General features: G+C 37.8%; 1 protein-coding gene across 1 annotated transcript; it reads left to right on the top strand.

Annotated features, from left to right (window-relative positions):
- Positions 1–9,553: 9,553 nt before the first annotated feature.
- On the top strand, positions 9,554–22,773 carry LOC139638056 (major intrinsically disordered NOTCH2-binding receptor 1-like). The gene is made up of 3 exons (XM_071512079.1): positions 9,554–9,700; positions 16,005–16,253; positions 22,573–22,773. The coding sequence occupies exons 1-3, from the start codon at positions 9,554–9,556 to the stop codon at positions 22,771–22,773; spliced, it is 597 nt and encodes a 198-aa protein (XP_071368180.1).
- The last annotated feature ends 1,759 nt before the right edge of the window (positions 22,774–24,532 follow it).

The raw sequence follows: 24,532 nt of genomic DNA, 5'->3' as shown, positions 1-24,532 counted from the left end.
TTTCTCTCAAGGCTTGCTGGCACGAGACGAAAGGAGCCTAACCTTGACGATTTTTTTAAAACTATCAATAGAGAGACGATATCTCAATCGACGTTTCTTTCATGTGGCTCCAAATTCTTCAGTTTTATGAAGATTCCTGCTTTTCTCACTATAAGCAACTAACGGCAGCAGTTAGTTTAGGTCATTTGCAAAACGCTACATAACCATTTGAGAAAAACACCATTACCAAAAGTTCATCATTAACATTATATTGATGTTACTTACAGTACTGATGGCTTACTCAAATATGGATTATGAAGCGTTAAATATGTTCTACATGTATAAATGTAACATTTTAGTTAGTTAATAAGCATTAACTAACCCTTAATTAACAGTTAACTAATGTGTCTGGTAACTGTTTACTAATGGTGTTCATGTTAACTAAGGTATTAATTTATACATTATTTAATAGTCATCTTTATAAATTATTAAATAATGTATAAATTAATACCTTAGTTAACATGAACACCATTAGTGTACATTAACTAACCCTTAACGTAGTGACCCTTATTGTAAAGTGTTACCGATCCATTATGAAATATGTAACAATGAAAGGAATTGGGAGTGTGTTGAAACTCCAGTGGATGGTGAGTATTTCCCTCCCCGCCCCCATATACTGTATATACATACTTTTTAGGGGGTTTTTTTTATGATAATTTTGTGCTATGGAACATATTTTACTTATTGCAGCTTTAATAGTTCTGGAAATATATAGTCAGGCCACTTCTTTTTTTAATAAACACAGCCCAAGTAGTATTTACAGTAGACCACCACACCATCTAAGCCATCTCTGTGTTACAGTGTTCAGGCAAGTGTGGCCGTGGGGTGCGCCACAGGCTCGTGAAATGTACCAACCCGCGCAGCAAGTGTGACCTGACCACCTTTCCCCGTGAGGTAGAGGAGTGCGAAGACTACTCCAAATGCTTCATCTGGAGGACTGGGGACTGGTCCAAGGTGGGTATCCATCCGTCTGTCTTGATGATGTCAGTGGACGGCATGACTGGCCAATGTCCGATATTTAATAACAGGCCGATTTCATCCTGATGTATCGTTATAGCGGTCTAACCCTAGTCCAGTTGTACGGCATTAGCATCTGGCATTGTGATTTGCCTAGATTAAATACTTGATGAAGACACAGATGTTCAGCCTTGATATTGATGTTCTGACTTCAAAATGTGGCAAATCGTCAGTCCTCAACACAACATGCAGGTTTCTTTGTATGTTATGCCAAAAAAATCTCTTGATCGCTTGTAGGAATAATCTAGACATGTAATTTACTGTGGGGCCTGTGTCAGGATTGTTCAGGTTTCATATGATATGTCATGGACAATTCTTAGTCACCTACTGGTTTGCATTTGCAGTTACATATATGTGAAATGAGCAGGTCTCAAAGATATTTTCCACATTTTAGAATAATAGTAAAGACATCAAAACTATGAAATAACACAAATGGAATTATGCAGTGACCAAAAAAGTGTTAAACAAATCCAAACTATCTTATATTTTAGATTATTATTATATTTTAGCTCTTTGCCTTGATGGAAAGGCAAAGGCTTTGGCAAGAAATTCATACATAGGATCAACTTCACTATTTATATTTGTCTAAGAAACACATTTCAAGCATTTAAGCAGAAGCCTTTAGATCAAAATGGCTTAAAGAGAATGAAAAACATAGAACATTCAATCAGGTGTGTCCATACCTTTGACTGGTAGTGTATATATACAGTATGTATTTTCAGTCAATATAACAGAAATGTACATATAAAACACCTCTCTTTTGTTGCAATAAATTATTTCAATCTTGAGTCGTGCCCCCCCCCCCCCCCCCCAATCAGTCAGGCTACAGTGGGCTATACAACTTCTAGTGCGATTTTGCCACTTTAAGATCATTTTCCTTGCCACTGCATTAGTAGCTGAGAGAGAAGTGGGGCAGAAAAACAACAAAAGAAAAGCTGCCCTTGCACCTATGTTTTCCTCAGCCCCATCTTGAAGGTAATATATAGAAAGGATGGATTAAAAAGGGAGAGGGGTGGGATTCAGGGGGGCCCACGCTTGTCTTTGCCTTGGGCTGCCAAATCACTAAGTCCGCCCCTGTGCATGCAAATAGTATTCATGATTACACAGAGCGATAGCATTCAAAATCTGACAGAAAACAATGAAAAGAAAGCTCTTCGTTCATGCTTTGGGGATATCACCTTTTCAGGTAATTCATCCATTAATACAGTGGTTCTCAACATGGGGTCCGGGGACCACCAGGGGTCCTTGAGGGGGTTCCAGGGGGTCCCCAGAAAATTGATGAATTATTAAACTTCACCATTATTTCATTTACAAGAAGTTAACACAATTAGAAATTGTAGAAGAATGACTGTTTTGATCATAGTTTCTCTGTTATCTCTCTACCTACAATATAGATAGTCATGGAATTCTGGACAAAGTCATATCTAACAATAAAAAATATTCTCAGATTTGGGTCTGAGAGACAAAATCTCATCAAATAGGGGTCCGTGGCTCTAATGTGTGCAAAATTAGGGTCCTTGATATGAAAAAGGTTAAGAATCACTGCATTAATACAGTCTTCCTTCAATAATATACAATAACGTTGAGTGTTTTGAGTGGCCTTCTCATCTTTGCAGCATACTGAAGGTCACAGCCGCACTGCAACCAATAGAAAATACATTATGTTGATTTTTCAAGTGAGGCGGCGTATACAATGTGTTATGCTAATGACTGTGACTTTGCGTTAACGGCGCTGACAGTGCTCGGTCACCTGCGGTAAAGGCATGCAGTCGAGGGTGATCCAGTGCATGCACCAGATCACCGGCCGCCACAGCAGCGAGTGCTTCCCCTCAGAGAAGCCGGCGGCGTACCGGCCGTGCCAGCAGCAAACATGCAACAAGAGGATAAACGTCAACACCATCACCTCGCCCAGGCTGGGTCAGTATCTCATGACGCATGACGCTGCACTACCTGTGTTTAATACCTGGCCCTTTTTACACACTTCTTCACAGGGAATCACTGTCAAACCCCTGTCTGGTGAGGTATGCCAAGTCGCTCCTGTGGTTTCTTAGTCCATATAACACACAGGGAGGTTGCCAGCACAACTTGGTAGCAGCCTTCTCCAAATTCAACTGAAGTCAATGGGGACCAGTTCTTTAGAGTTCCAAAACAGAAACAGCCAAACAATCACACTGTGAATAGAAAGACCTATACACCAAATCAGTCAGCTGTAGTTCAGATTTGCACTAAATGATGGTGTAAATATACTGTAAGTCATTTTGGAACTCTGAAGAACTGGTCCCCACTGACTTCAGTTGTTTTGGAGAAGGCTGCTATGGAGTTGTGTTGGCAACCTCCCTGTGTGTTATATGGACAAACTTCACCTGTGTTTCAACTGGCATGAGGGGGAGTAGATGATGACAGAATTTTCATTTTTGGGTGAACTATTCCTTTAAGGGTAGAGTTTGGCTCACTCTGTTACAGAACAGAACACATGTTTTTTGTGCTTTTATGAGGGAATTTGCCATGGGCAATGCAAGAGGAGATTAGATTGTAAATTGATATACTACTGCCACCCATGGGTGAAAAGCTGCAATGGCCATTCTGATGTATGTTCTTGAAAACAATATTTCAATTTTCAACATTTTACCTTTTTCAAAGATTACATTTGATGCACAAATTGGAGCACATTCAGAGTATAATACACGTTATCAACTGACTCTTCCGTCCTCTTCCTTCCCCAGCTGCGCTTACTTTCAAATGCTTAGGAGACCAGTGGCCAGTTTACTGCAGAGTCATCCGAGAGAAGGACCTGTGCCAGGATATGCGTTGGTATCAGCGCTGCTGTGAAACCTGCCGGGAGTTTTATGCGCAAAAGATGCAGCAGAGGAGTTGACCCCATCCCACCACCCACCCTCTGCAAACCGAGGCATCCGGATCAAATTTATGTTTATTATGTGCACTTATTGTACCACACACAACAAAAACCTAACCAGATTATAAGCACTGCAGTTTAATTTTTTTTTTATTTCAGTAGTGATTTGTAGCATCATGAAGTCACACCAGCTATGTCCAGCTTTTAAGTGTGCTATGGTTGGCAAGCCTTCATCCAGAATCCATTTAGGAAAACAGACCTTAAGCTGATTTAGGAACAATATTTAATATATTAATGGTGCTTATTCTTGCGCATTTCTTTTTTTGGTAATGGCGTATTGACAGTCTGACTGTGAGAAGTCTCACTTCTTGGATTCATGTGAGCCTGCGTTATTTTAAAGAAATAAATGTGAGGCTCTCAAAATAGAACACCTGGATTACAGTCAAAACTGTCCAAAACAATGGTGCTGAATTGTAAGCTTGAGCCGAGTATTTGTGTGTAATCCTTGACATTGAGATTCTTTAACTTGATACCACTGCTTACACATTGTTAATTCACAACGCCTTCAGGGCCAAGGGAAATATTCCTTTTTGTATGACAAAATATCTATCAGTGTGTGCAGGACTGAAATGAGCTTAAAGTAATATTCCACTTAGTTTTAACATGGGGGTTATCTGGCTCTTGACCACCATGAAAACCAGAATATGAACTAATCACCAACATCAAATTCAGCTGGACGAGTTTGTAGCATTCAGATTTTTACTTCCCATTCATTTGAATGAGGCCAGAAAACAGACTGAAAACTGACATTTAACACGTTGGTGAACAGATTCAACAACAAATCCCACTACTGTGATTTTCAATTGACTGTGGGTCCAATTTTTTAGAACATCATTTTGCCAAATAGCATTTTTATTAATAGAAGAGAACATACGGAGGAATACCATTTAGAAGAGATAGTTCCTGTTTGGGAGACTGGATCTACTTTTATTTTTAAATACTAATTTTAGTGTAAACCAAGAATAGAATTCGTGACCTTGGTATTATAAGATTCTATCTGACCTTTTTGTCAAAACTGAGTTAGTCAAATGAACCTATTCTATGAGTGCCTGTTGATATATGTGTGGTGTTATTTTTTGAAAATAATGATTTTTGAGTCTGTAATTTCTAAAACAAAAGGACCCATCTCCATTTAACTTAATGAATGCTGAAAACTTTGAAGCTCAATATCTCAGAACTATCCTGAAGGCAGATAGAACCTTATAATTCTAAAATCACGAATTGCAAAATGACGAAGGACCCAAGATTGCTTTATTGTCTTAAAAGCAGGATCTGTTGTTGAATCTGTTCACCAACGTGTTAAATGTCAGTTTTCAGTCTGTTTTCAGGCCTCATTCAAATGAATGGGAAGTAAAAATCCTAACACTACAAACTCGTCCAGCTGCATCTGATCTTGGTGATTAGTTTATATTCTGGTTTTCATGGTGGTCAAGAGCCAAATAACCCCCATGTTAAAACTAATTGGACTATTGCTTTAAGCAACATTTTCTGGTCAAAATGCACGGTATAACTTGCATGTTAGTAAATGTTACCATGCTATGGGCTGTTTAAGCTGATTATGGCGGGACTTGGTTTGTGTGTCATTTTCAACACAATGGCACAATTCTTAACATGAGGTCATAATTTAGACAGTTGCCTGCTTCACTAGCGATAGAGGACAATCTGCTGTAACATGCTAATAACTGTGCTACACAGTGCTATTCCCTCTACTTGAAGAGACCGATGGAGAAAACAAGGAAACACTGTACATGTTTACACTGAAGTATACTGCTGCAATGGGTACTGGTTCTCACCAGTTCCCCTAATGTTGACTTCACATGGTGCAGAAATACAACCTGTATGCCTTCTGTTTTAGGCCAAAAACATGTGGCTATTGAATCATATGGATGTTTTATACAGTAGGAGCCTTTTTTTTATTGTAAAACTGTGCCTTATTTTTTGTCACTCCCAACGTAAATGCATAATGAAGTCAGAATATCTTGCAGTTATTATGGAGAAGAAACTGCTGGAACATCATATTTTATTGAGAAATTAAACAGTAACACTTTACAATAAGGGTCACTAAGTTAAGGGTTAGTTAATGCTTAATAAGCATTAATTAAGCATTAACTAACCCTTAATTAACTGTGTAAACAGTTAAATGTGTAATTTACTAATTGTTCATGTTAACTAAGGTATTAATTTATACATTATTTAATAGTTTATAAAGATGACTATTAAATAATGTATAAATTAATACCTTAGTTAACATGAACACCATTAGTAAATGATTACCAGACACATTAGTTAACTGTTAATTAAGGGTTAGTTAATGCTTATTAACTAACTAAAATGTTACATTTATACATATGAACATATTTAACGCTTCATAATCCATATTTGAGTAAGCCATCAATACTGTAAGTAACATCAATATAATGTTAATGATGAACTTTTGGTAATGGTGTTTTTCTCAAATGGTTATGTAGCGTTTTGCAAATGACCTAAACTAACTGCTGCCGTTAGTTGCTTATAGTGAGAAAAGCAGGAATCTTCATAAAACTGAAGAATTTGGAGCCACATGAAAGAGACGTTGATTGAGATATCGTCTCTCTATTGATAGTTTTAAAAAAAATCGTCAAGGTTAGGCTCCTTTCGTCTCGTGCCAGCAAGCCTTGAGAGAAAGGGAGAGGGATGAAAAATGCAGAGGGAGTGAGAGACAGAGGAGTGAAAAGAGTAGGAAGTATCACTGCGTAAGCTTTGATAGGAGAATACCAGGAACCCTTAACTTAGTGACCCTTGTTGTAAAGTGTTACCAATTAAACACTTTATTCAATTTGATGTGGGTTTCAAGTCTGCTGCAATAATTAATGTTGTATGCAAATCCTGCATAGAGTTTTACCTGTAATATGCACAACAATGTGCTGTGTATTTGTTTTTACTACAGTTTTTATCCATAGGTTGTTTGATCATGAAGGAACTTTGCAATCATACATCACTATCTACCATAATATGACTGCTGTCTGTACACTGCATCCTTTTTAGTTTAGTTTGACACATATTGTAGAGCTGCACAGTGTAGGTTTTTCTTGCTAAGTGCTAATATATTGCTGTAAAGTGACTGATGACAGTCTAAAGCTAGCAAGGAACACAACCCACAGGTACAAACAGTCTGTAATCTCTGTATGACACCTATAAAATAATACACATCAGCAACTTGGGTTGTTTCTCTGTGTTCAGGTTTACTGTGAATCATTTTCCCTCAGCACAACATGTGGCGGAGCAGATCTCGCACTATTTGGCATGCGCAGTAAACAGTGGTGGAAAGTAACTAAGTACATTTACTCAAGTACTGCACTTAAGTACAATTTTGAGGTACTTGTACTTTACTTGAATATTTCCATTTGATGCTTCTTTGTACTTTGGACTACATTGTAGAGGGAAATATTATACTTTTTACTCCATTACATTTATTTCACAGCAATAGTTACTGGTTATTTTTCAGATCAATATTATATATGTAAAACATTTGATCATCTTTATAAAATAACTATAAAATAGCATTGTTATAGATTAGACTACCCAAAAGTATAGCTAAATTGTTAAGATTAGCTTCACGTTGACAACTTTAAAATGCTGCTTATATGTACATGTTTGTCAATAAATCAGTATTAATATTCCAATAAATTATGAAAAATATAACTCTCTAAATGGGGACAGTTTGCATAATGAGTACGTTTACTTTGATACTCTAAGTACATTTTGCTGCCAATACTTATGTACTTTTACTTAAGTAAGATTTTGAATGCAGGACTTTTACTTAAGTAAAAGATCTCAGTACTTCTTCCACCACTGGCAGTAAACGTCAAACTCATCTTAGGAATTTCCATTCATTACACAGTCGACCCAACTGATTCATGGTGAAAACTTAATAACCATGAAATGTGGCAATTCCTTTGATAATGATGTAATTAGAGAAAATAGTTCATCACTGAGTAGCCTGAAGGTGTTAGCTTGTCACTGGAAGGTTGCTAATTTGAATCCTTGGCCTGACTGGGAAAACGCAGTGGAAAATAAGTAGGCTAATATTGCTGTGCCCTCTTTCAACAATTACTGACAATTATGCCTTCAAGTGAGGCACCAAATTTGCTCTAAAAATTGCTTTCAGGCAACATAATTCACACTCTGATTGCAGTTCTAAACGTGGTTAATTTCTGTGCTGTTTTTGACTGGTTTTTGACTGATCACTGATCCATCTGATTGATTTTGTGTTCAGATAATGTCAGCTTGTTAGCTAGCTGACCATCTTGTAACATATCAAGTAGAAGCTAGCTAGTAGTCGCATATCGATTAACATTCCTTGACTAAATTATCTTGCTGGCCAGTTAGCTAGCCAACATTTGCTCAGGTTAAAGGAATAGTTCAGCCAAAAATGAAAATTCTGTCATCATCTCCTCCCCCTCATGCCAGTTGAAACACAGGTGAAGTTTGTCCATATAACACACAGGGAGGCTGCCAGCACAACTCCATAGCAGCCTTCTCCAAAACAACTGAAGTCAGTGGGGACCAGTTCTTCAGAGTTCCAAAAAGACCTACAGTATATTTACACCATCATTTAGTGCAAATCTTAACTACAGCTGATTGATTTGCAACAAATAATGGTGTATAGGTCTTTCTATTCACAGTGTGATTGTTGCTGTTTTTGTTTTGGAACTCTAAAGAACAGGTCCCCATTGACTTCAGTTGTTTTGGAGAAGGCTGCTACCAAGTTGTGCTAGCAACCTCCCTGTGTGTTATATGGACTAACAAATTTCACCTGTGTTTCATTTGGCATGAAGGTGAGTAGATGATGACAGAATTTTCATTTTTGGGTGAACTATTCCTTTAAGTGAGGTGACTTCTCAAGCTAGAGTGTTTTGGACTAAAAACACAATCACACAAACACAAGTACAGTTTACTCAACCTACATTTGGAAACACATATCAGACTATCCACTTTTATTTATAACATTAATAAATTGACCTACAACCACATCAGAACAATGTTTTCCAGGTAGCCTATCTCTCTTTTTCTTTTTCTTTTTTATCCCGGCTGTTGCATATTTCACCATTATTTGCGCACAGCCAATTCTCCAATGGCCCTCCATGATGAAGCCAGACGTGGCTGACAGGAGATTTGTAACATAACTGCAAAGCCCGAGGGATTCAGAGGGCTAGAAGGCTACAGCTGTACTCCGAGAAGTCTGATCATTGGTGCAGAAAGTCTATCCAGCCTGGGTAAAGGTTAAAAAGGAAAGAGTGAATTACATCATGGACCAAGGATCGTAGATTCCACCCTGTATCATCCATTACCCAGTGAAGTGTTAGTTTCTTCGTTAGATAGTCACACTCTTCGTTAGTGCCAGGTTTTACATAACCCAGTTCTCAGATCTCTCTCTCGCAGGGCTCAGGTTGGGTTACACACACACCTGCAAGTGATACCTGCTCATAAATATCTAGCTGCTCATGCATTATTACAGAGCTGGCGAGTTGTACTGAGCATGTGCATCCAGCCAGGGCCGCAGACTACTGACCGAGTCAGTCGGGGAGCAACAGTGAACCGAGCATGGACATCTCTGTTCTACCCAACAACAACCACCCAGAGAAGTTCCTCCAGCTGGATGTTGGGATGCTGCCCGTCACCCACAGGATGTTCCAGGTTGGGGCAGCCATGTCCAGTCAGAGACTTTGGCAAAATAGGGTCTACTCCCAGGTACGTGTCCAGTTTTAGCTGTTGTATACTGTGAGGGCAGAGTGTAGTAAAAATGGATCGACTTGAATGTTGCCAAATAATGGGCTGGAATATTGCAAACAATAAATATTAGGGCAAAAGACTGCTTTTTTACTGTTGTAGTCAGTGGTGGAAGAAGTACTGAGATCTTTTACTTAGGTAAAAGTAGCAATACAACAATGTAAAGATACTCCATTACAAGTAAAAGTCCTGCATTCAAAATCTAACTTAAGTAAAAGTACATAAGTATTGGCAGCAAAATGTACTTAGAGTATCAAAGTAAACATACTCATTATGCAAACTGTCCCCATTTAGAGAGTTATATTTTTCATAAATGATTGGAATATTAATACTGATTTATTGACATACATGTACATGTAAGCAGCATTTTAAAGTTGTCAACGTGAAGCTAATCTTAACAATTTAGCTATACTTTTGGGTAGTCTAATCTATAACAATGCTATTGTATAGTTATTTTATAAAGATGCTCAAATGTTTTAAATATAAAATATTGATCTGAAAAGTAAGAAGTAACTATAGCTGTGAAATAAATGTAATGGAGTAAAAAGTACAATATTTCCCTCTAAAATGTAGTGGAGTATAAGTACAAAGTAGCATAAAATGGAAATACTCAAGTAAAGTACAAGTACCTCAAAATTGTACTTAAGTACAGTACTTGAGTAAATGTACTTAGTTACTTTCCACCACTGGTTGTATTACAAGAAACTTTATTAGTGTATCGCTTTTCTGAACAGGTAGAGAAATATCTGTATAAAACCCTGACTGTAAAAATTTGTTTTAAAAGCTGATACTGATTTTGCCAGCTGCAGTTCCTCAGACAGGGCCTTGTAAAACCTTGGAGTCGGTCACCTTTGGTCTTTAGCTGAGACATTCAAACGGCCACGTGGTAGACTGAGGATGTCAGGCTGAACGCCTCCTCATAAGGGGGTTAAAAGATCTGAGATATATTTCAGAGCCGGACCTAGATGAGCCTCAGTGGTTTTTAGTAAACCCTTAAAACTCAATTCTATAACAAACAAGTCACTAAGCTAAAAAAGATAGAGATAGAGAATCCAAAATGTGTTGCAGTTAAATTGAATAAAAGTGGCTTAACAGGATGTGACTAGGAAAAAGAGTGATAGAAATAGGCGCATTGACCTTAGACCTCATGCCTTCAATCTGCTGCTTAGCATTAATTGGTTCCCGAAAACATTGGCTCTTGCATTTTAATTTATAAATTTTATGAGGACGTGAGGTTTGGTGGATTTCCACCAATGTTGCTAATAGATTTTAATTTTGTTTTGAATAGGGCAATAAAATTGTAATGTGGATGAGCAGAATTGGTGAAAAGAATTTAAGAAATGATTTGTTTGGGGAAGATTGAGCCTTGCACTTAGATCATAAAAAAAGGGGGAGTATTGTGTTATTATATCTTTCATTAAAGAGAGAGCACACAGTTTGCCTCATAATACATTGGTGGTCAGAGCAATTATTATAGTAATTATGTGTTCCATCTTGAAATAGGCTTCTATGTGCCAAATATTGGCCTAGGTTTGTTTTCTACTTCTACCAAGCAAAATTCAACATTACAATTTCGACTATAGTGGGTTTTTTCTAAATAATACAGGCTATGCCTATCCAAAGGCCTGATTGGCTTGTCCACTTTAATTTAGTGCACTTTCATTTGATCTGTTTGATCTGGAGGACTAGGCTACTGACTAATATCAGCTTCATTTCAGATAAATATGCTGATGTCACCATGATTTACTTATTTATGATCACATATGATTCTGTCTGCAGATCATGCCTAACACTCTATAACTAATAGTTACTGGCAATATAATTATTTGCAATGATAATTACATTGTTGTATAAATTAGTTCATTTTGACTTTTATAAATCCACCAAATAGTTTTATATATCCACAACTCACTTTAAATTAGGGCCCATTATTACACAGTTTCTTTAATGTACATTATTACACCTCTTTCCAGGCAAAGTTATAACAAATCCAAAAAGTTTCAATTTAAATTGCAATGAATTAAGAACAAACTAGGACACGCTTGTTTTGGAGAAACCCAACCCTAATGTGATTTGAAGCGCTCATTAAAAAACATGTGTGTGACACCAGGATCCCACCTAATCTGTAATGAATGCATGTTGTTGTGTCCACAGAGTGCTACACGAATCCTGCAACTTAAATGTATTCAGATGAAACTGATTAGACTAGTTAGTCATTGTAGTATTACAGCACACTATTTGGTTGCTGATTTACTGACAAGAGGCAGCAAGAAACAACATTGTTTTTTTTATTTTACGCATGCATTATCAACGTATAAGTAGTAATCAGAATCAGAATCAGCTTTATTGGCCAAGTATGTACACATACAAGGAATTTGACTCCGGTTTTTCATTGCTCTCAATGTACTTACACAGAATAAATATACAGCTAAAAACAAGGACAACAAGGACAACAAGTAGAACAAATCGAACACACGCAATACCTGCATCACAACGCAGTGCATCTGTAATGAACTGATGCAGTGGTAACGGATTCTCTCATTTGAAATGTATGAACTTCCATTGGAGAGAAGTGCATTCATTGCACTGTGTGCAGCCTGAGGTTTGAATACTGATGGGTGCAGTTTTACAATTAATTAAATCCCATGTGCAGACTTAACTCTGGCTTGAATCTTTGTAGAATAATATAAAATATTGATTTGATTCATATATATTTTACATCACAGTTATCTGAATAACAGACCAAACAGTCTCATCTTTACCCTCTTTGCAGTCTTGGGGCTACCAGTAACTATTTGACCTCCTCGACAGTTGTCATGTATGACAAGTGTTTTGGACAAAATGACACATTTTTTCAACAATAATGACTATTTCTTTCTTTTGGGTAGCATTTTTGTCTGTGTGTCGGCTGTTCTGTCTGAATATGCCCTTATTATGTGCTACAAAACTCTGGTTGATGTACTGCTCAGAGTAGATTATAAAACACCATCCTCAGATTTGACAAGGTTGGACCGAATTCTGTAGCAGAAATGTAAATCATGTTTGATTGGATGTTGGATAGGAATCTCATCAAAACACATTTCCCTCCCTACAAAACAGAAATGCATGGTGAACCATTCTGAGGCACAACACATAAAAGCATAGCTGAAAACATTTTGAAAGTGGTCCAAAACCCAAAATGCACAATCAACAGAGCCTGAATTTTTCCAACATGGTGAAGGGATGTTGATTTATAATGTTAAACCAGATGTATGAAGATAGCCTATATGCTCCTAAAAATTCAGCTAACCTCACATGCTACACAGATATATAAAAAAAACTACACCACAGGAAAAGTCCACCCTAAAGCATTTTACTGTAACTCTTAAAACACAGCTATTAGCAATGCACCTTGCATTTCTGGCCCAATTTAATTTTTTTGTGTATTTATGGGAAATGTCAGGTTTTTTTGTTGCACAGACGTTCAACAATCATACAGGGAGAAATCTGTTTTTAATGCTGTTTTTTTTATGCTGTTTTAATGCTGTTTTCTTTTTAAGTTGTAAAGTGCTTTGAGTTATCGAGAAAGCGCTACATAAATAAAATGTATTATTAGGGGTCCAAGCACGTATGTATTTGCTGGAATTATTCTGCTTCTTTCTTTCTTTCTTTCTCTCCGCTAAAAGTATCTGCAGCTCAGAAACCGTTAAGTCCTACAGCAGCCATATTTGGCAGGTGGGCTCCCACTCAGGCAAGGCAGCCCATGCACATTGGCCAGATGGTGGCGCTGTAACAAGCAACTTTACGTTTTGGCCAATAACTTCTGAACCGCGTGTCGTAGACTGAAAATTCTTGTGTTCCTAGATTCTTTGGAAGGTGCCGAGTCCAACCCATATATTACTTTCAGTGTCCACTATATTGCATTGTCCGCCATTTTGAATTATTTAAGAAACACTTTTTTGATCCAATTCACATGAAACTTGGTGTGGAGAATCTTGGGACCGTCCTCTTTCAAAGTTGTATAAAGGTTATTGATAGGTCAAATGGTTTGGCTTTTATCGACCAATAAACTTTTAACGGAACACACCATAACACTAAATTGGCCATAACTCAATAACCATTCATCTAATCAAGCCAAAATTGTAAAAAACATGTTGCGTGAACACACCCACAAAAGCATTTTGAGCTGTACCACTAGTGGGCGCTACAAATGCAAATCTCATAATTGACTGCATAGATTTTTATGAAAATTTTTACATATTTTATAGGCAAGGCAAGGCATAATAACAAAATCTTCATTGGTATTAAAGTCACAATTCAAAAATTCATTAAAAATCAGCCATATGTCCTAGAGAACTGAAATTTTCAGAACATGTCAGCTGAAGTGAGGTAAATCTTTTGTACACTGGTACCTACCCCAAATTCTGATGTCGCCCCCCTCTGTTTATAGCAAAAACTGACTGTGATCCTACAGTGTTGTCCTCCTAAAGCATACGTTAACGGAAAAAAAAACATGTTTTTTGAAATCGCCATACCTTAATTAGTAAACAGCCCAAAAATTATAATGATATCTTGAAAACTGAGCGCACAGTAGATGGAAATGTACAGCTGCAAATAGTTTGATAAATTGCCAAACTAAATACAAATGATGTCTGGACTGTCAAGATGATGTCTGTAAAGCCATGTGTAAATTGATTTGATGTGTGCGCTAGTACAGTTATAATATTCTTTCTGAGGCTTTCAATATGGGTTGGACTAGCACCTGTGACCTATCACTTGCTCACTTGCTTTGTATTGTTTCCCCACTGTGGCGCATACCAAAGTGGAAGTTGGCAACCTTGGACCACAAGGTTATGAGTTAAAGCATCTGATGAACTGTGACCATTTTGAAGTTTCATGAAAAGTAAATCAACACTAAATCACACAGTGCAGAAAACTCAAAGCAGGTGTTTGACATCATCTGTCAATGGCAAAATACCTGAATGTCATCACTGTATGGCCAGACCTTTCAACCCATAGAGAGCAGTGCAGCAGCAGTTTTCTGGCCCATGTGACTTACTATTTGTTTTATTTGTTAATGGAGAGTACTACAATGTTCTATAAAGTGATTAGCACTGTCAGTCTGTCAATCATAGGCTGCAGTATCACACTACTTCTCCCTTTAGTTATTTTCTCCTCACTAAACCTATAACAGGCGTTTGGCTCGGTAGGTAAAGCATCAGCCTTTCATGTGGAAGGTTGTGGATCCTTTCCAAAGTCATTAGTCATAAAGGACAAATAATAGAAAGTTTGGCCGTTGTGAACAACTCCAGCAATAAAAAGATTAACTTGACAGAAGTCACAGCCCAACACAAAAGCCGGTGTTAAACTGCATGTTTGTGTGTGTCTTGCTACCTTCTGTAATGTTTTGTCGATCTGTCTGTCCTTTCAAATTGTGCTTGGACCCCGCAATTGCCACTTGCGGCTATATTTATTATTATGGTTATGTGTACAATTGCCTGGTAGGGCTGCTAACTGTTTAAGGTAAGTCACAAAACATAATCTTTTAAAAGAAAGAGAAATTGGGATTTATAAAAAAAAAAGAAGTCAAAAATAATCTCAAACAATATTCAATGAATTTTTGCAGAGAGAGGTCACCTCTTCTGCAACACTGTAATCTACTCTGAGCAGTATATCAACCAGAGTTTATCAGCACATAATGACGTCGCCACAAATAACCAAGACAGACACAAAATACTTCCCAAATGAAAATGCGTCACTTTGCCTGCACTTTCCAAAGTCTTTCAGCTCCGACAACTTATAAAATTGTACAAACATCTTACAGCATCATGCTTGCAACTTCGTCTTTATTCTCACTGCAATGACCACTGTGTTTAGCATGAATTTTGAATTATTTTCCTACCAGGATAGGGGGGAGGCGCTGAGACTTGTTCAACAGATGATTGATAATTATGAAGACATTCAGAAAGTTTCATGACTGTTGTGTAATGGTCATAGATTATTTTGTTAAATAATTTCACCGTAGCAGCATTTTATACCCTCTATCTATTTCTCTAGAAGAAATGGAATAACATTTTCTCTCCAAAACAACAAAGATATGAAACTTAAAAGCAGCCTAATTTTTATTACTCCCCACTTTTTCTATGAAAACACCAAATGCATTGAAAGAATTTAACATTTTAGGCTGCATAGTATATGTCTCTCCTCTGTTTTCTCCCTGTATAAAAAAATGTGGAAACCATGAAAGGAGATGGTAATTCAATTCTCTCCCTCTTTACCTCCACAGAGGGAGCGAACGCTATTGACTGAAAACAGGTCACCTCCGTCACCAGAGGCTACTCCTGTGATATTTGTGGACAGATATCTGGAGAAGCACATCACTCCAGTCACATTCGAGCCTAACGTTAAAAGGAATCCGCTGTACATGGACATAAGGACTGTAGACACGGGGGACGCAGAGAAATCCAAGCCCTCCTGGACCATCCAGGACTATGATAGACAAACACTTCATGGCAACCTTGCAGACTATATGAAGGTAATTTGGGAAAGGAGAGAAAGGATAGATGGTTGATGTTGGTTGATGTGCAGACTGTCCATTTGACTTCAGACAGTGAAGAATGGGAAAGATAAAAAAAAATCATACAGAATTTGTTCATGCTACACTGCCTCCATGCATTGCAACCTAATCAGTAGTATTACCCTAATCACTGCGAATTGGACTGTGAGTGTCACTGGTTCCATCTCACCTTATCAATGCCTTCTGCCAGCTAGTTAATGCAGAAGATAGATGATTAGCTGTTGATGACAGAGCCACTATACCTCCAGCAACCACCCCTCAAACTGATTTGGAACCTGTGATGCTTAATATGTCTTTAAAAACAGGAATACAGTGCCTCCCAGGCCAAACTAAAAATGTAATTCCCCTCTGAAATGCAATAGCATCCCGTGAGAGTTGAATCTCCAATAAAAGATGACAAGTATAACAGCGTGTTATTATTTTGTTCCCTATGACAACAAAGACAAAGTCACTTGGTGAATAAGATCCGTCCTCTTTATTAGTAAATTACAGTGCAGTGAAGAGACGGCTGCCTTCCACTAACCGGCTGTGTGGGAGTTGCTGTCATAGCACATACACTGTAGATGACAGGACTAAACACATGTTGGCTGAGGAGAATATTGTGTTTTCATAATCCTTTGAACAAAACTATTATAAGACTAGGCATGAAAAAACATTTTAGCTAAAATGGAAAAACTGAAACTTAATATGTCTCTTAACATTAGCTGAAATGAAATCAAAATCAACCTCAACGTTTTTGAGTTTTGGACTCAACTTTGTATCTTTGGAAAGGATGCTAGAAATGCATGAGCTTAGATCCTCTATCACTACTAAATCAATACATTATGAATATTTGGCATTCCCACAGCTTGTCCCATTTCAAGGTCTTACAATTCTTATGCCATTAATAAGTATTTAGACTTGACTGAAGTCTCAATACTGCTTAGTTTTGCTTGCTTCCAGTGGCAAGTATATATCAGATCTTCTGTACTGTGTTTATATAGCACATTTTCCTTAACAACTGTTACAAAGTGCTTCAACAAAGGAAAATGGATCATGTGAAGAATAAAACAATAAAATAAAAACAAATCACGTAAGAGTTTAAAAAGGTGCATTTACAATTTACAATTACAATTTCACATTTGGCAGACGCTTTTATCCAAAGCGACTTACAAATGAGATTTGCAGACAACACAAGCAAGTTTCTAGATAGGAGAGAACAACGACAGTAAGTGCTATAGAGCTAAGTTCTGGTCCAACAGGACAAAGGTGCTACGAGACAGTGCAACAAGCTAAGTTCTGGTCCAACAGGACAGGTGCTACGAGGGAGTGCTACAAGGCAGTGCTATGAGGTAATGCATAGAGTGCATCAAAAATTATTTTTTTTATTTTTATTTATTTATTTTTTTTTTATGATTTAAAAGAAGTAAGACAGGTGACCGTACAGTTTAAAAGGAAGTTCCATAGCTTAAGTGCCCTGGTGACAAATGCCCTCTCCCCTTTAGTTACCAGATTAGCCCTTGGAACTAAAAGCCTTTTTTGGATGGCCTTAGTGAATGTCCCTGTACATATGGGGTGAGTAGGTTGGAAATGTAAGTTGGGGCTAATCCATTTAAAGATTTAAAAATAATCAATAAAATCTTAAAAAGTATTCTAAAGGTAATAGACCTCGAAGGCCAATGGAGGGATGCTAAAATGGGGGTAATGTGGTCTCTTCTCTTAGTTCCAGTAGTTAAAAGCCTAGCTGCTTCATTCTGAACCAGCTGCAAACAATTTTGTGCTTTTTTACTGGAGCAGAGGGATTTGCAGTAGTCGAGACGTGAGGATATAAAAGCATGAATGACTTTCTCCAGGTCAGAGGCAGATAAAAATGACTTGATTTTAGAAATATTTCTTAAATGATAAAAAAAAAAGACTGGAAAAAAAGAGTAATTGCTTGTATTTGAGAATCAAAAGAGTCAAAAATAAATCCCAAGTTTTTGGCAGAGGGCTTGATATTGGTTACCAAGGTGCCAAGACCATGCTAAAGCCCTGGTGTCATATTTGGAGAACCAAACAGGATAACCTCAGTCTTATCCTTGTTGAGTTGGAGAAACTTTTGAGACATCCAACACTTAATGTCCTCAAGGCAGTTTTTCAGAGAGACCAAGCTACTAGCATCCCTGGGGTTTCCAGGAAGGTAGAATTGTGTGTCATCTGCGTAACAATGAAAAGAGATATTGTGTCTGCTAATTATGTGGCCTAAGGGTAGCATATATATAGAAAAGAGAATTGGACCCAGAATTGAACCTTGCGGTACGCCACAGTTGAGTTTGGCAGAGGAGGAGGTTAAACTACCTAATGTCACCAAGAAATATCTGTCAGAGAGATAAGACCTAAACCAGTCCAGAGCCAAGCCATTAATGCCAATGTCAATCTTGGAACCCATCGTCTATTGGTCTGACGACAATTAGACACTGGGGGCGACGGCCAATATTTTGGGGTTTCCGGTGTAGCCAGCGGACATCCGGGCCAAGACTTCCTCTTCCGTGCGCCGGTCATTGTTTACAGTCCAATTAGCAACTTAATACGTGAGAGTCGAACGTTTCTCCACACAATACACAAACATCGATACTTTTTGTAGGTGTTTTAGGTCCAGACGACATTTTGGCTAATCTCTATAAACAGATATCTGCATATGAGACGTCGTCTCTCAACTCTAACTCCATTCTCACATCTCAAGTTGCTAATCGGACTGTAAACAATGACCACAGAAGAGGAAGTGTTGGCCCGGATGTCCGCTGGCTACACCGGAAACCCCGAAATATTGGCCATCGCCCCCAAGAGTCTAATCGTCATCAGACTGATAGACGATGGGTTCTGAGATTGTGCCAATGTAGTTCATGAGGTGGTCAAGTAAGATATTATGATCAACAGTGTCGAATGTCGAGGTCAAGCAGGACTAATATTGAACAAGTTCATGCATCACCACTGGCTTCCCATTGAGACTTCTCCATTTCCAACTCTAAGAAGAATTGAACCACTTGTTCTAGACCCCCAAACTTGCAAGCCAGGACCTCTCTACAGATCTCTCCAAGAGAAGTCAGAGGCATTTTCCACGTCAGTCACCGAGAGACCAGAGCCCCTTTTCAATCTCCAATAAGAAATGCCAGGATTTCCTTCTGTTCTCCCCTCAGAAATGTCAGGAATCCCCTCTGACTTTTCTTCAATGTAGCCAGCTCGCTGCTCTTCCCCCTCATTCAGAATTCACACTTTTCTCCATTTAAATTTCAGAGATATAGGCCTCTTGTTTGCCTACTTTCAGATAAGCCTTCCTCCAGCCTATATCCAGAGATGTCATATTCTTTCACCTACTTTCCAGACATATCAAGAACTTCCCTCATGCCAGATCCAGAGTTTACAGTTTCTAGGTCTGCCCACTCCAGATCCAGAGTTTCTGCGTCCCAATCCTCAACTTTCACTGCAATCAGAAGTCCTTTCGTCTTCCAATACAGAGCTTCAAAGGACGCTAGGTTTTTTTGTATGATTCCCACCCAGAGTCAGCTAGCACAACCTATTTCGAAAGGCCATCTTGAAACACCTCTTTACTTTCCATTTCCCACTCGTGCTGCTGCTCCACCTATTTTCTTGCACCCTGTGCTGACTCGTGTCAAAGTGAGACCTTTACATAGGCTGTTGAACAAAAGGCAAGTTGTCTAACATCCATAGTATCACAGAAGTGAAGAAATTGAGTCAGATGCTCTAAAAGGGTTTTGCAGCCAGCCAGTACCTCAGTAACGTTAGGATCAAATGTAATTTGTGAAAATTTGATGAAGTCAGCAAAAGTGAGCCATAATGGGGCCAGGAGTCTCAGTCATTTCTACAGTTTACACAGAACTCTAATAAAATGCTCAGTCATAATCCTGTTCCTGTCAAGACTATTTTCTCTTTTTGTAAGATTATTTTAAGGTATTTCTGCTTTATTATGTAATCACAGTGAAAAGAGACAGGAAAAGAGAGAGAAAAAAGAGATGACTTGTGACAAAATTCCTGGGCTGGATTTGGACCCACAACGTTGCTGGTACATGGAGATTTAACTCTTAGCGTCAGTTTTGGTTGTCTTAATGTTATATTGCCAAACAAGTCGTGTATTAATTTCCTTTTTTCCTATTAATTCTAATTTCCTTGTGTTGACAGAGACACAGAATTACAATGAATTTTACTCCTTAAGCAAAGACGATCCCTCTAATTTCTCATTTTCAGAAACCCAGACTCACTGTTCATGATGGAGCTGTTCTTCATTTATCATATCGGTACCATAAATTATTACCAGACACATTAGTTAACTGTTAATTAAGGGTTAGTTAATGCTTATTAAGCATTAACTAACCCTTATTAAGCATTAACTAACCCTTAATTAATGTACCCTTATTGTAAAGTGTTACCCAAATATCTTTCAGTGTAACTCCATACCATTTCTGGAATTCTCTCTTTGAGGTGTCTAATGTTTTCGATAAATAAGAAATTCTAGTTTGTGTGAATTGCTGCATCGACTTTCAAAACATAATAATGTTATCTCTAATTTCTATGATTTCTATGATTATTTGTGATTATGGCTATGTCATTATCAAAATGTGATGTTAAAACAATATTCAACTACACATATAGGATGCAGAGTTGATTGCTGTAATAATTAGAATTTGTCTGGATAGGATTTTTCTGTCATCAAAAAAGGTATTTTTATAGTGAAAAGCAACTACAGATACAGAATAAATGTCAGTTGCTGCCTTTTTTACTTACTTTTGTCTTTGTGAGGCAGTGTGGTTGTAGAAGTGAGTAGTCATACATTATCCACAGCTCCTGGTGTAATTGTTTTATATAGTTAATTAAGTCTCATATTTGCTGATAAAAAGAGGTTTCTGAACCTCTGATGGGCTGCAGAAGGATCAGCAGTCCCTTGTTGACCTTTGTTGGTAGATTGCAGTTTTTCTTTTTATACTGGCAAAACTGATGGCAGCTTGTGTGTCATGAAATTGGTATAATGACTTGCACCAGGTTGATTTAATGCCCTTTATTTAGGTTTGTTGGATGATTCTGTCCACACACAGTACACCCCCGAAGATGACCTAGAGTTGAAATCCTGTGTGGGAATAATCTACTCTATTCAGAGATCGGGAATTCAATTTTCATACAAATGTTGCATTATGCTATCAGTATGTCAATGTATCACTACCTCCTTTTTTTGAGCTGATCTGGTCCCTTGTTGATATCTGCCAAAATTGTGATGACTATATACTTTATTATAGGTCCTACTGGAGTTTTTTTTGCTGGTAAAATATCACCAACAAAAAGCGTAAAAACATAGATCTCCAATTTCAATGAGATATCCACCATTTGAAAAATCTGAGTCATGATTGCTGGCAGAAGATAAAGCACCTCAGAATCATTTGACTTTGCCAAGTACAATGATGCAGAGGGAATTAAAGCAATTCTATTCTGGGTTACTGCTTCATGCTATGTGTCATCTTAAGGCCTTTTAGATTTGATGATAGAATTATCTGTTTTTGAAATACTGACGGTTTGTTTTTCGGCAGCAAGAATTTTGGAATTCTAATTTTCAAATGCTATGAAAATTACAGATCCGAAATCGTTGTTGACCTTATGCTCAAAACTGTTAAAAGCTATAGCTGCTTCTCAGTTCTACATGGCCTTTAAGGATTTTGTGCTGACACTAGATAAGAGGATTTTTATGGAAAGAGAGGCTGGAAAAAGCCCAGCGCCCTTTGACTAAATGGCAGACAAGCTCAGCAGAAAGATGCACTGTAGACTATAGAGTCCCCTTTACTTTGCACATACACTTTTCTGAAAGTACTAATGAGTATTCTTTGCATGACCCTTTCCAGCACAAACATTATTATCCTACAAACAGCTACTGCTCGGCGAATGCATGGGATATGATTTCAAGATTGTATCTGCTGTTGTATAATGCTATACATTTGACCAGGGGCTTTACAATATGTCATATATGGTATATTATCATGATGAATTTGGTAATCTGGCACTAAAAAATTGCTTTAGAGAGTTTTTACATTGCTCAGGTAATGGCCAGGTATATTGATAAAAATTCATTCTGAGGCTCTTGCCTATTGACTGGGGACTACATACATATTGTCAGTTGTCTTGAAATATGCATTTTACAAACTTACAACTTATTTATTCTAATATTATTGTATATGGGTATTAATGATAATAAGAAGCACCACAATACCTATTCATACTGGTTGGTGTTTCATAGTTCCTATTTTCTTGTGCTTTGCAGGAGGAAGAGAAGACTGCAAAAGATTTAGATTTTTGGCTTGAGGATCTCTACACACCCGGATTTGACTCGTTGTTAAAGAAGAAAGAAGCAGAGCACAGAAGGAAAAAACTCTGTAAAATACTTGCTTCAGTGATTTTGACCATTTGCGTAATCATTGTTATCGTTACAGTGCCGGTTGTGGTTACAAAAAAGGCAAATTGATTGATGAAAGTGTTGCCATGGTAGAGTGTAGGCATATGTATTCATTATGCATTGCCCTATTCTTATTTTACTTTGTATAGACTGAGAGAACTGGGAAACTGTGACTATTTAACAGTCACAATGAACAATGTTAAGGCAATAGGCCCTTTTCACAAACATGGCTGCCGTACTTCCACAGGATATAGCTCGGTTCTCACCATTGCCAGGGGCGGACTTAGTGATTTGGGGGCCTTAGGCAAAGGCAAGCATGGGGCCCCCTGAATCCCAACCCTTTCCCTGAGCAAAGTATGCATGCAAGGGCACTTTTTTGTTGTTTTTCTGCCCCACATGGGTAGCTTTGCTTATTTTTTTTATTTATTTTATATTATATAAAGTAAAAATGTAACGGTAGGTAATGTAAGTCCTTGGATGACAAAGTGATACCACTCTTACAGAAATACTAAGGTATTAATTTATATATTATTTAATAGCCGTCTTTATAAACTAATTAACTAACCCTTAATTAATGTACCCTTATTGTAAAGTGTTACCAAATAGTTCAGCCCAAAATGAAAATTCAGTGATTATCGACTCACCACTGTCAGTCGAAACTCCATTGAAGTTCATAGGACCACCAAACATACAGCCAGTTAGCCGTGTATTTCTATTTCAGCCTTCTTCCAAACTATTTCAGTTTTACTGATCTAAAAAAAAAAAAAAAACATAAAATGTCCATCCAATTTCTCTAAACAGTTTGTGCGATATTCCAATTGTTTTGTAACCAAATAATTGCACTGTGGGTCCAAAAGTACATATGTATTTCATTATCTTATTTCATTTTCCTCACTGACAATCCTCTGGTTGTGCACACCCAACAGTAGCAAGCAGAGTCTTCTGCCGGACCACTTTAGGGGGCGAGTGCAATCAGAGCATTGACTTATCCGGTTAAATTGTCCTTCCAGCGATGATTCTCCCACTCCTGAGTGGATCTTCTCTTCTTTCCCACCCTGACAGGCTCCTGCCTACCTCATTCAGCTACAGTGTGTGCCTGATAGTTTTCTGCTTGTCTTATTCAGCTGATGTGTAATGCTTTTGTGCTTTTTTTCCCCCACCAAAGGGGGGACTATGGATCGGTCTCCGTCCGTTAGTTTGTTCGTTAGTTAGTCACACTGCAACGTTGACTTTGTGCCGCTAGGGGGCGGCATTGACAATGAATGGGGACTCAGTGGTAAAGCAGCTCATACAGTTAAAGTTATCATACAATGTGGGGGACAATGAATGGGGACTCAGTGGTAAAGCAGTACAGTTAAAGTTATCATAGGTAACATAATAGTCTACACACGCTACACACTTGGAGACATCAGACTGGGTTGATGTGTTGAAGTGAGAGTCAATGGAGAATTTTTGGGCAAACCTCTAACCACAAGACACTGTAGTTATTGTACAGTTGTTGGACTGTTGTACTGTTATTGCATCATCACTGCACTACCACTGTGCCGTCAGTGTTGACTACTTATATCATATTACCACTTACCTACTGTGCAATACCATATATCACTTATCATTTAGCATTTATATTATTCATAACACTCACACTCCTGGTGTTGTATGTTATATTGTATGTTGTATTATAAATTGTATTGTAGATTGTATTTATTGCGTATTGTAGTTCTTATATTTTGTACTGTATTGAGTAAAAACAGGACAATTACAGTTACTACATTTCAAGATATAACTTGTAAGCCTAATTCTGAGGCAACAGAAATATATGGTCAATCTG

This window comes from Centroberyx affinis, unplaced genomic scaffold (assembly GCF_046629955.1).
Source record: "Centroberyx affinis isolate AG114_WGS23_722 - 3 ecotype Tasmania unplaced genomic scaffold, CSIRO-AGI_Caff_v1 ptg006070l_1, whole genome shotgun sequence".
In the NCBI taxonomy this organism is placed as follows: domain Eukaryota; kingdom Metazoa; phylum Chordata; class Actinopteri; order Beryciformes; family Berycidae; genus Centroberyx; species Centroberyx affinis.
Note: the sequence above shows the minus strand (reverse complement) of the source record. Positions and strands in the feature narration are given on the sequence as shown.

Excerpts from the sequence above, each read along its gene's own strand:
- LOC139638056 (XM_071512079.1), top strand. The coding sequence starts at position 9,554 with ATGGACATCTCTGTTCTACCCAACAACAACCACCCAGAGAAGTTCCTC. Across the intron at positions 9,701-16,004 it reads AAAATAGGGTCTACTCCCAG|AGGGAGCGAACGCTATTGAC; the intron begins GTACGTGTCCAG and ends TTACCTCCACAG. Across the intron at positions 16,254-22,572 it reads ACCTTGCAGACTATATGAAG|GAGGAAGAGAAGACTGCAAA; the intron begins GTAATTTGGGAA and ends TGTGCTTTGCAG.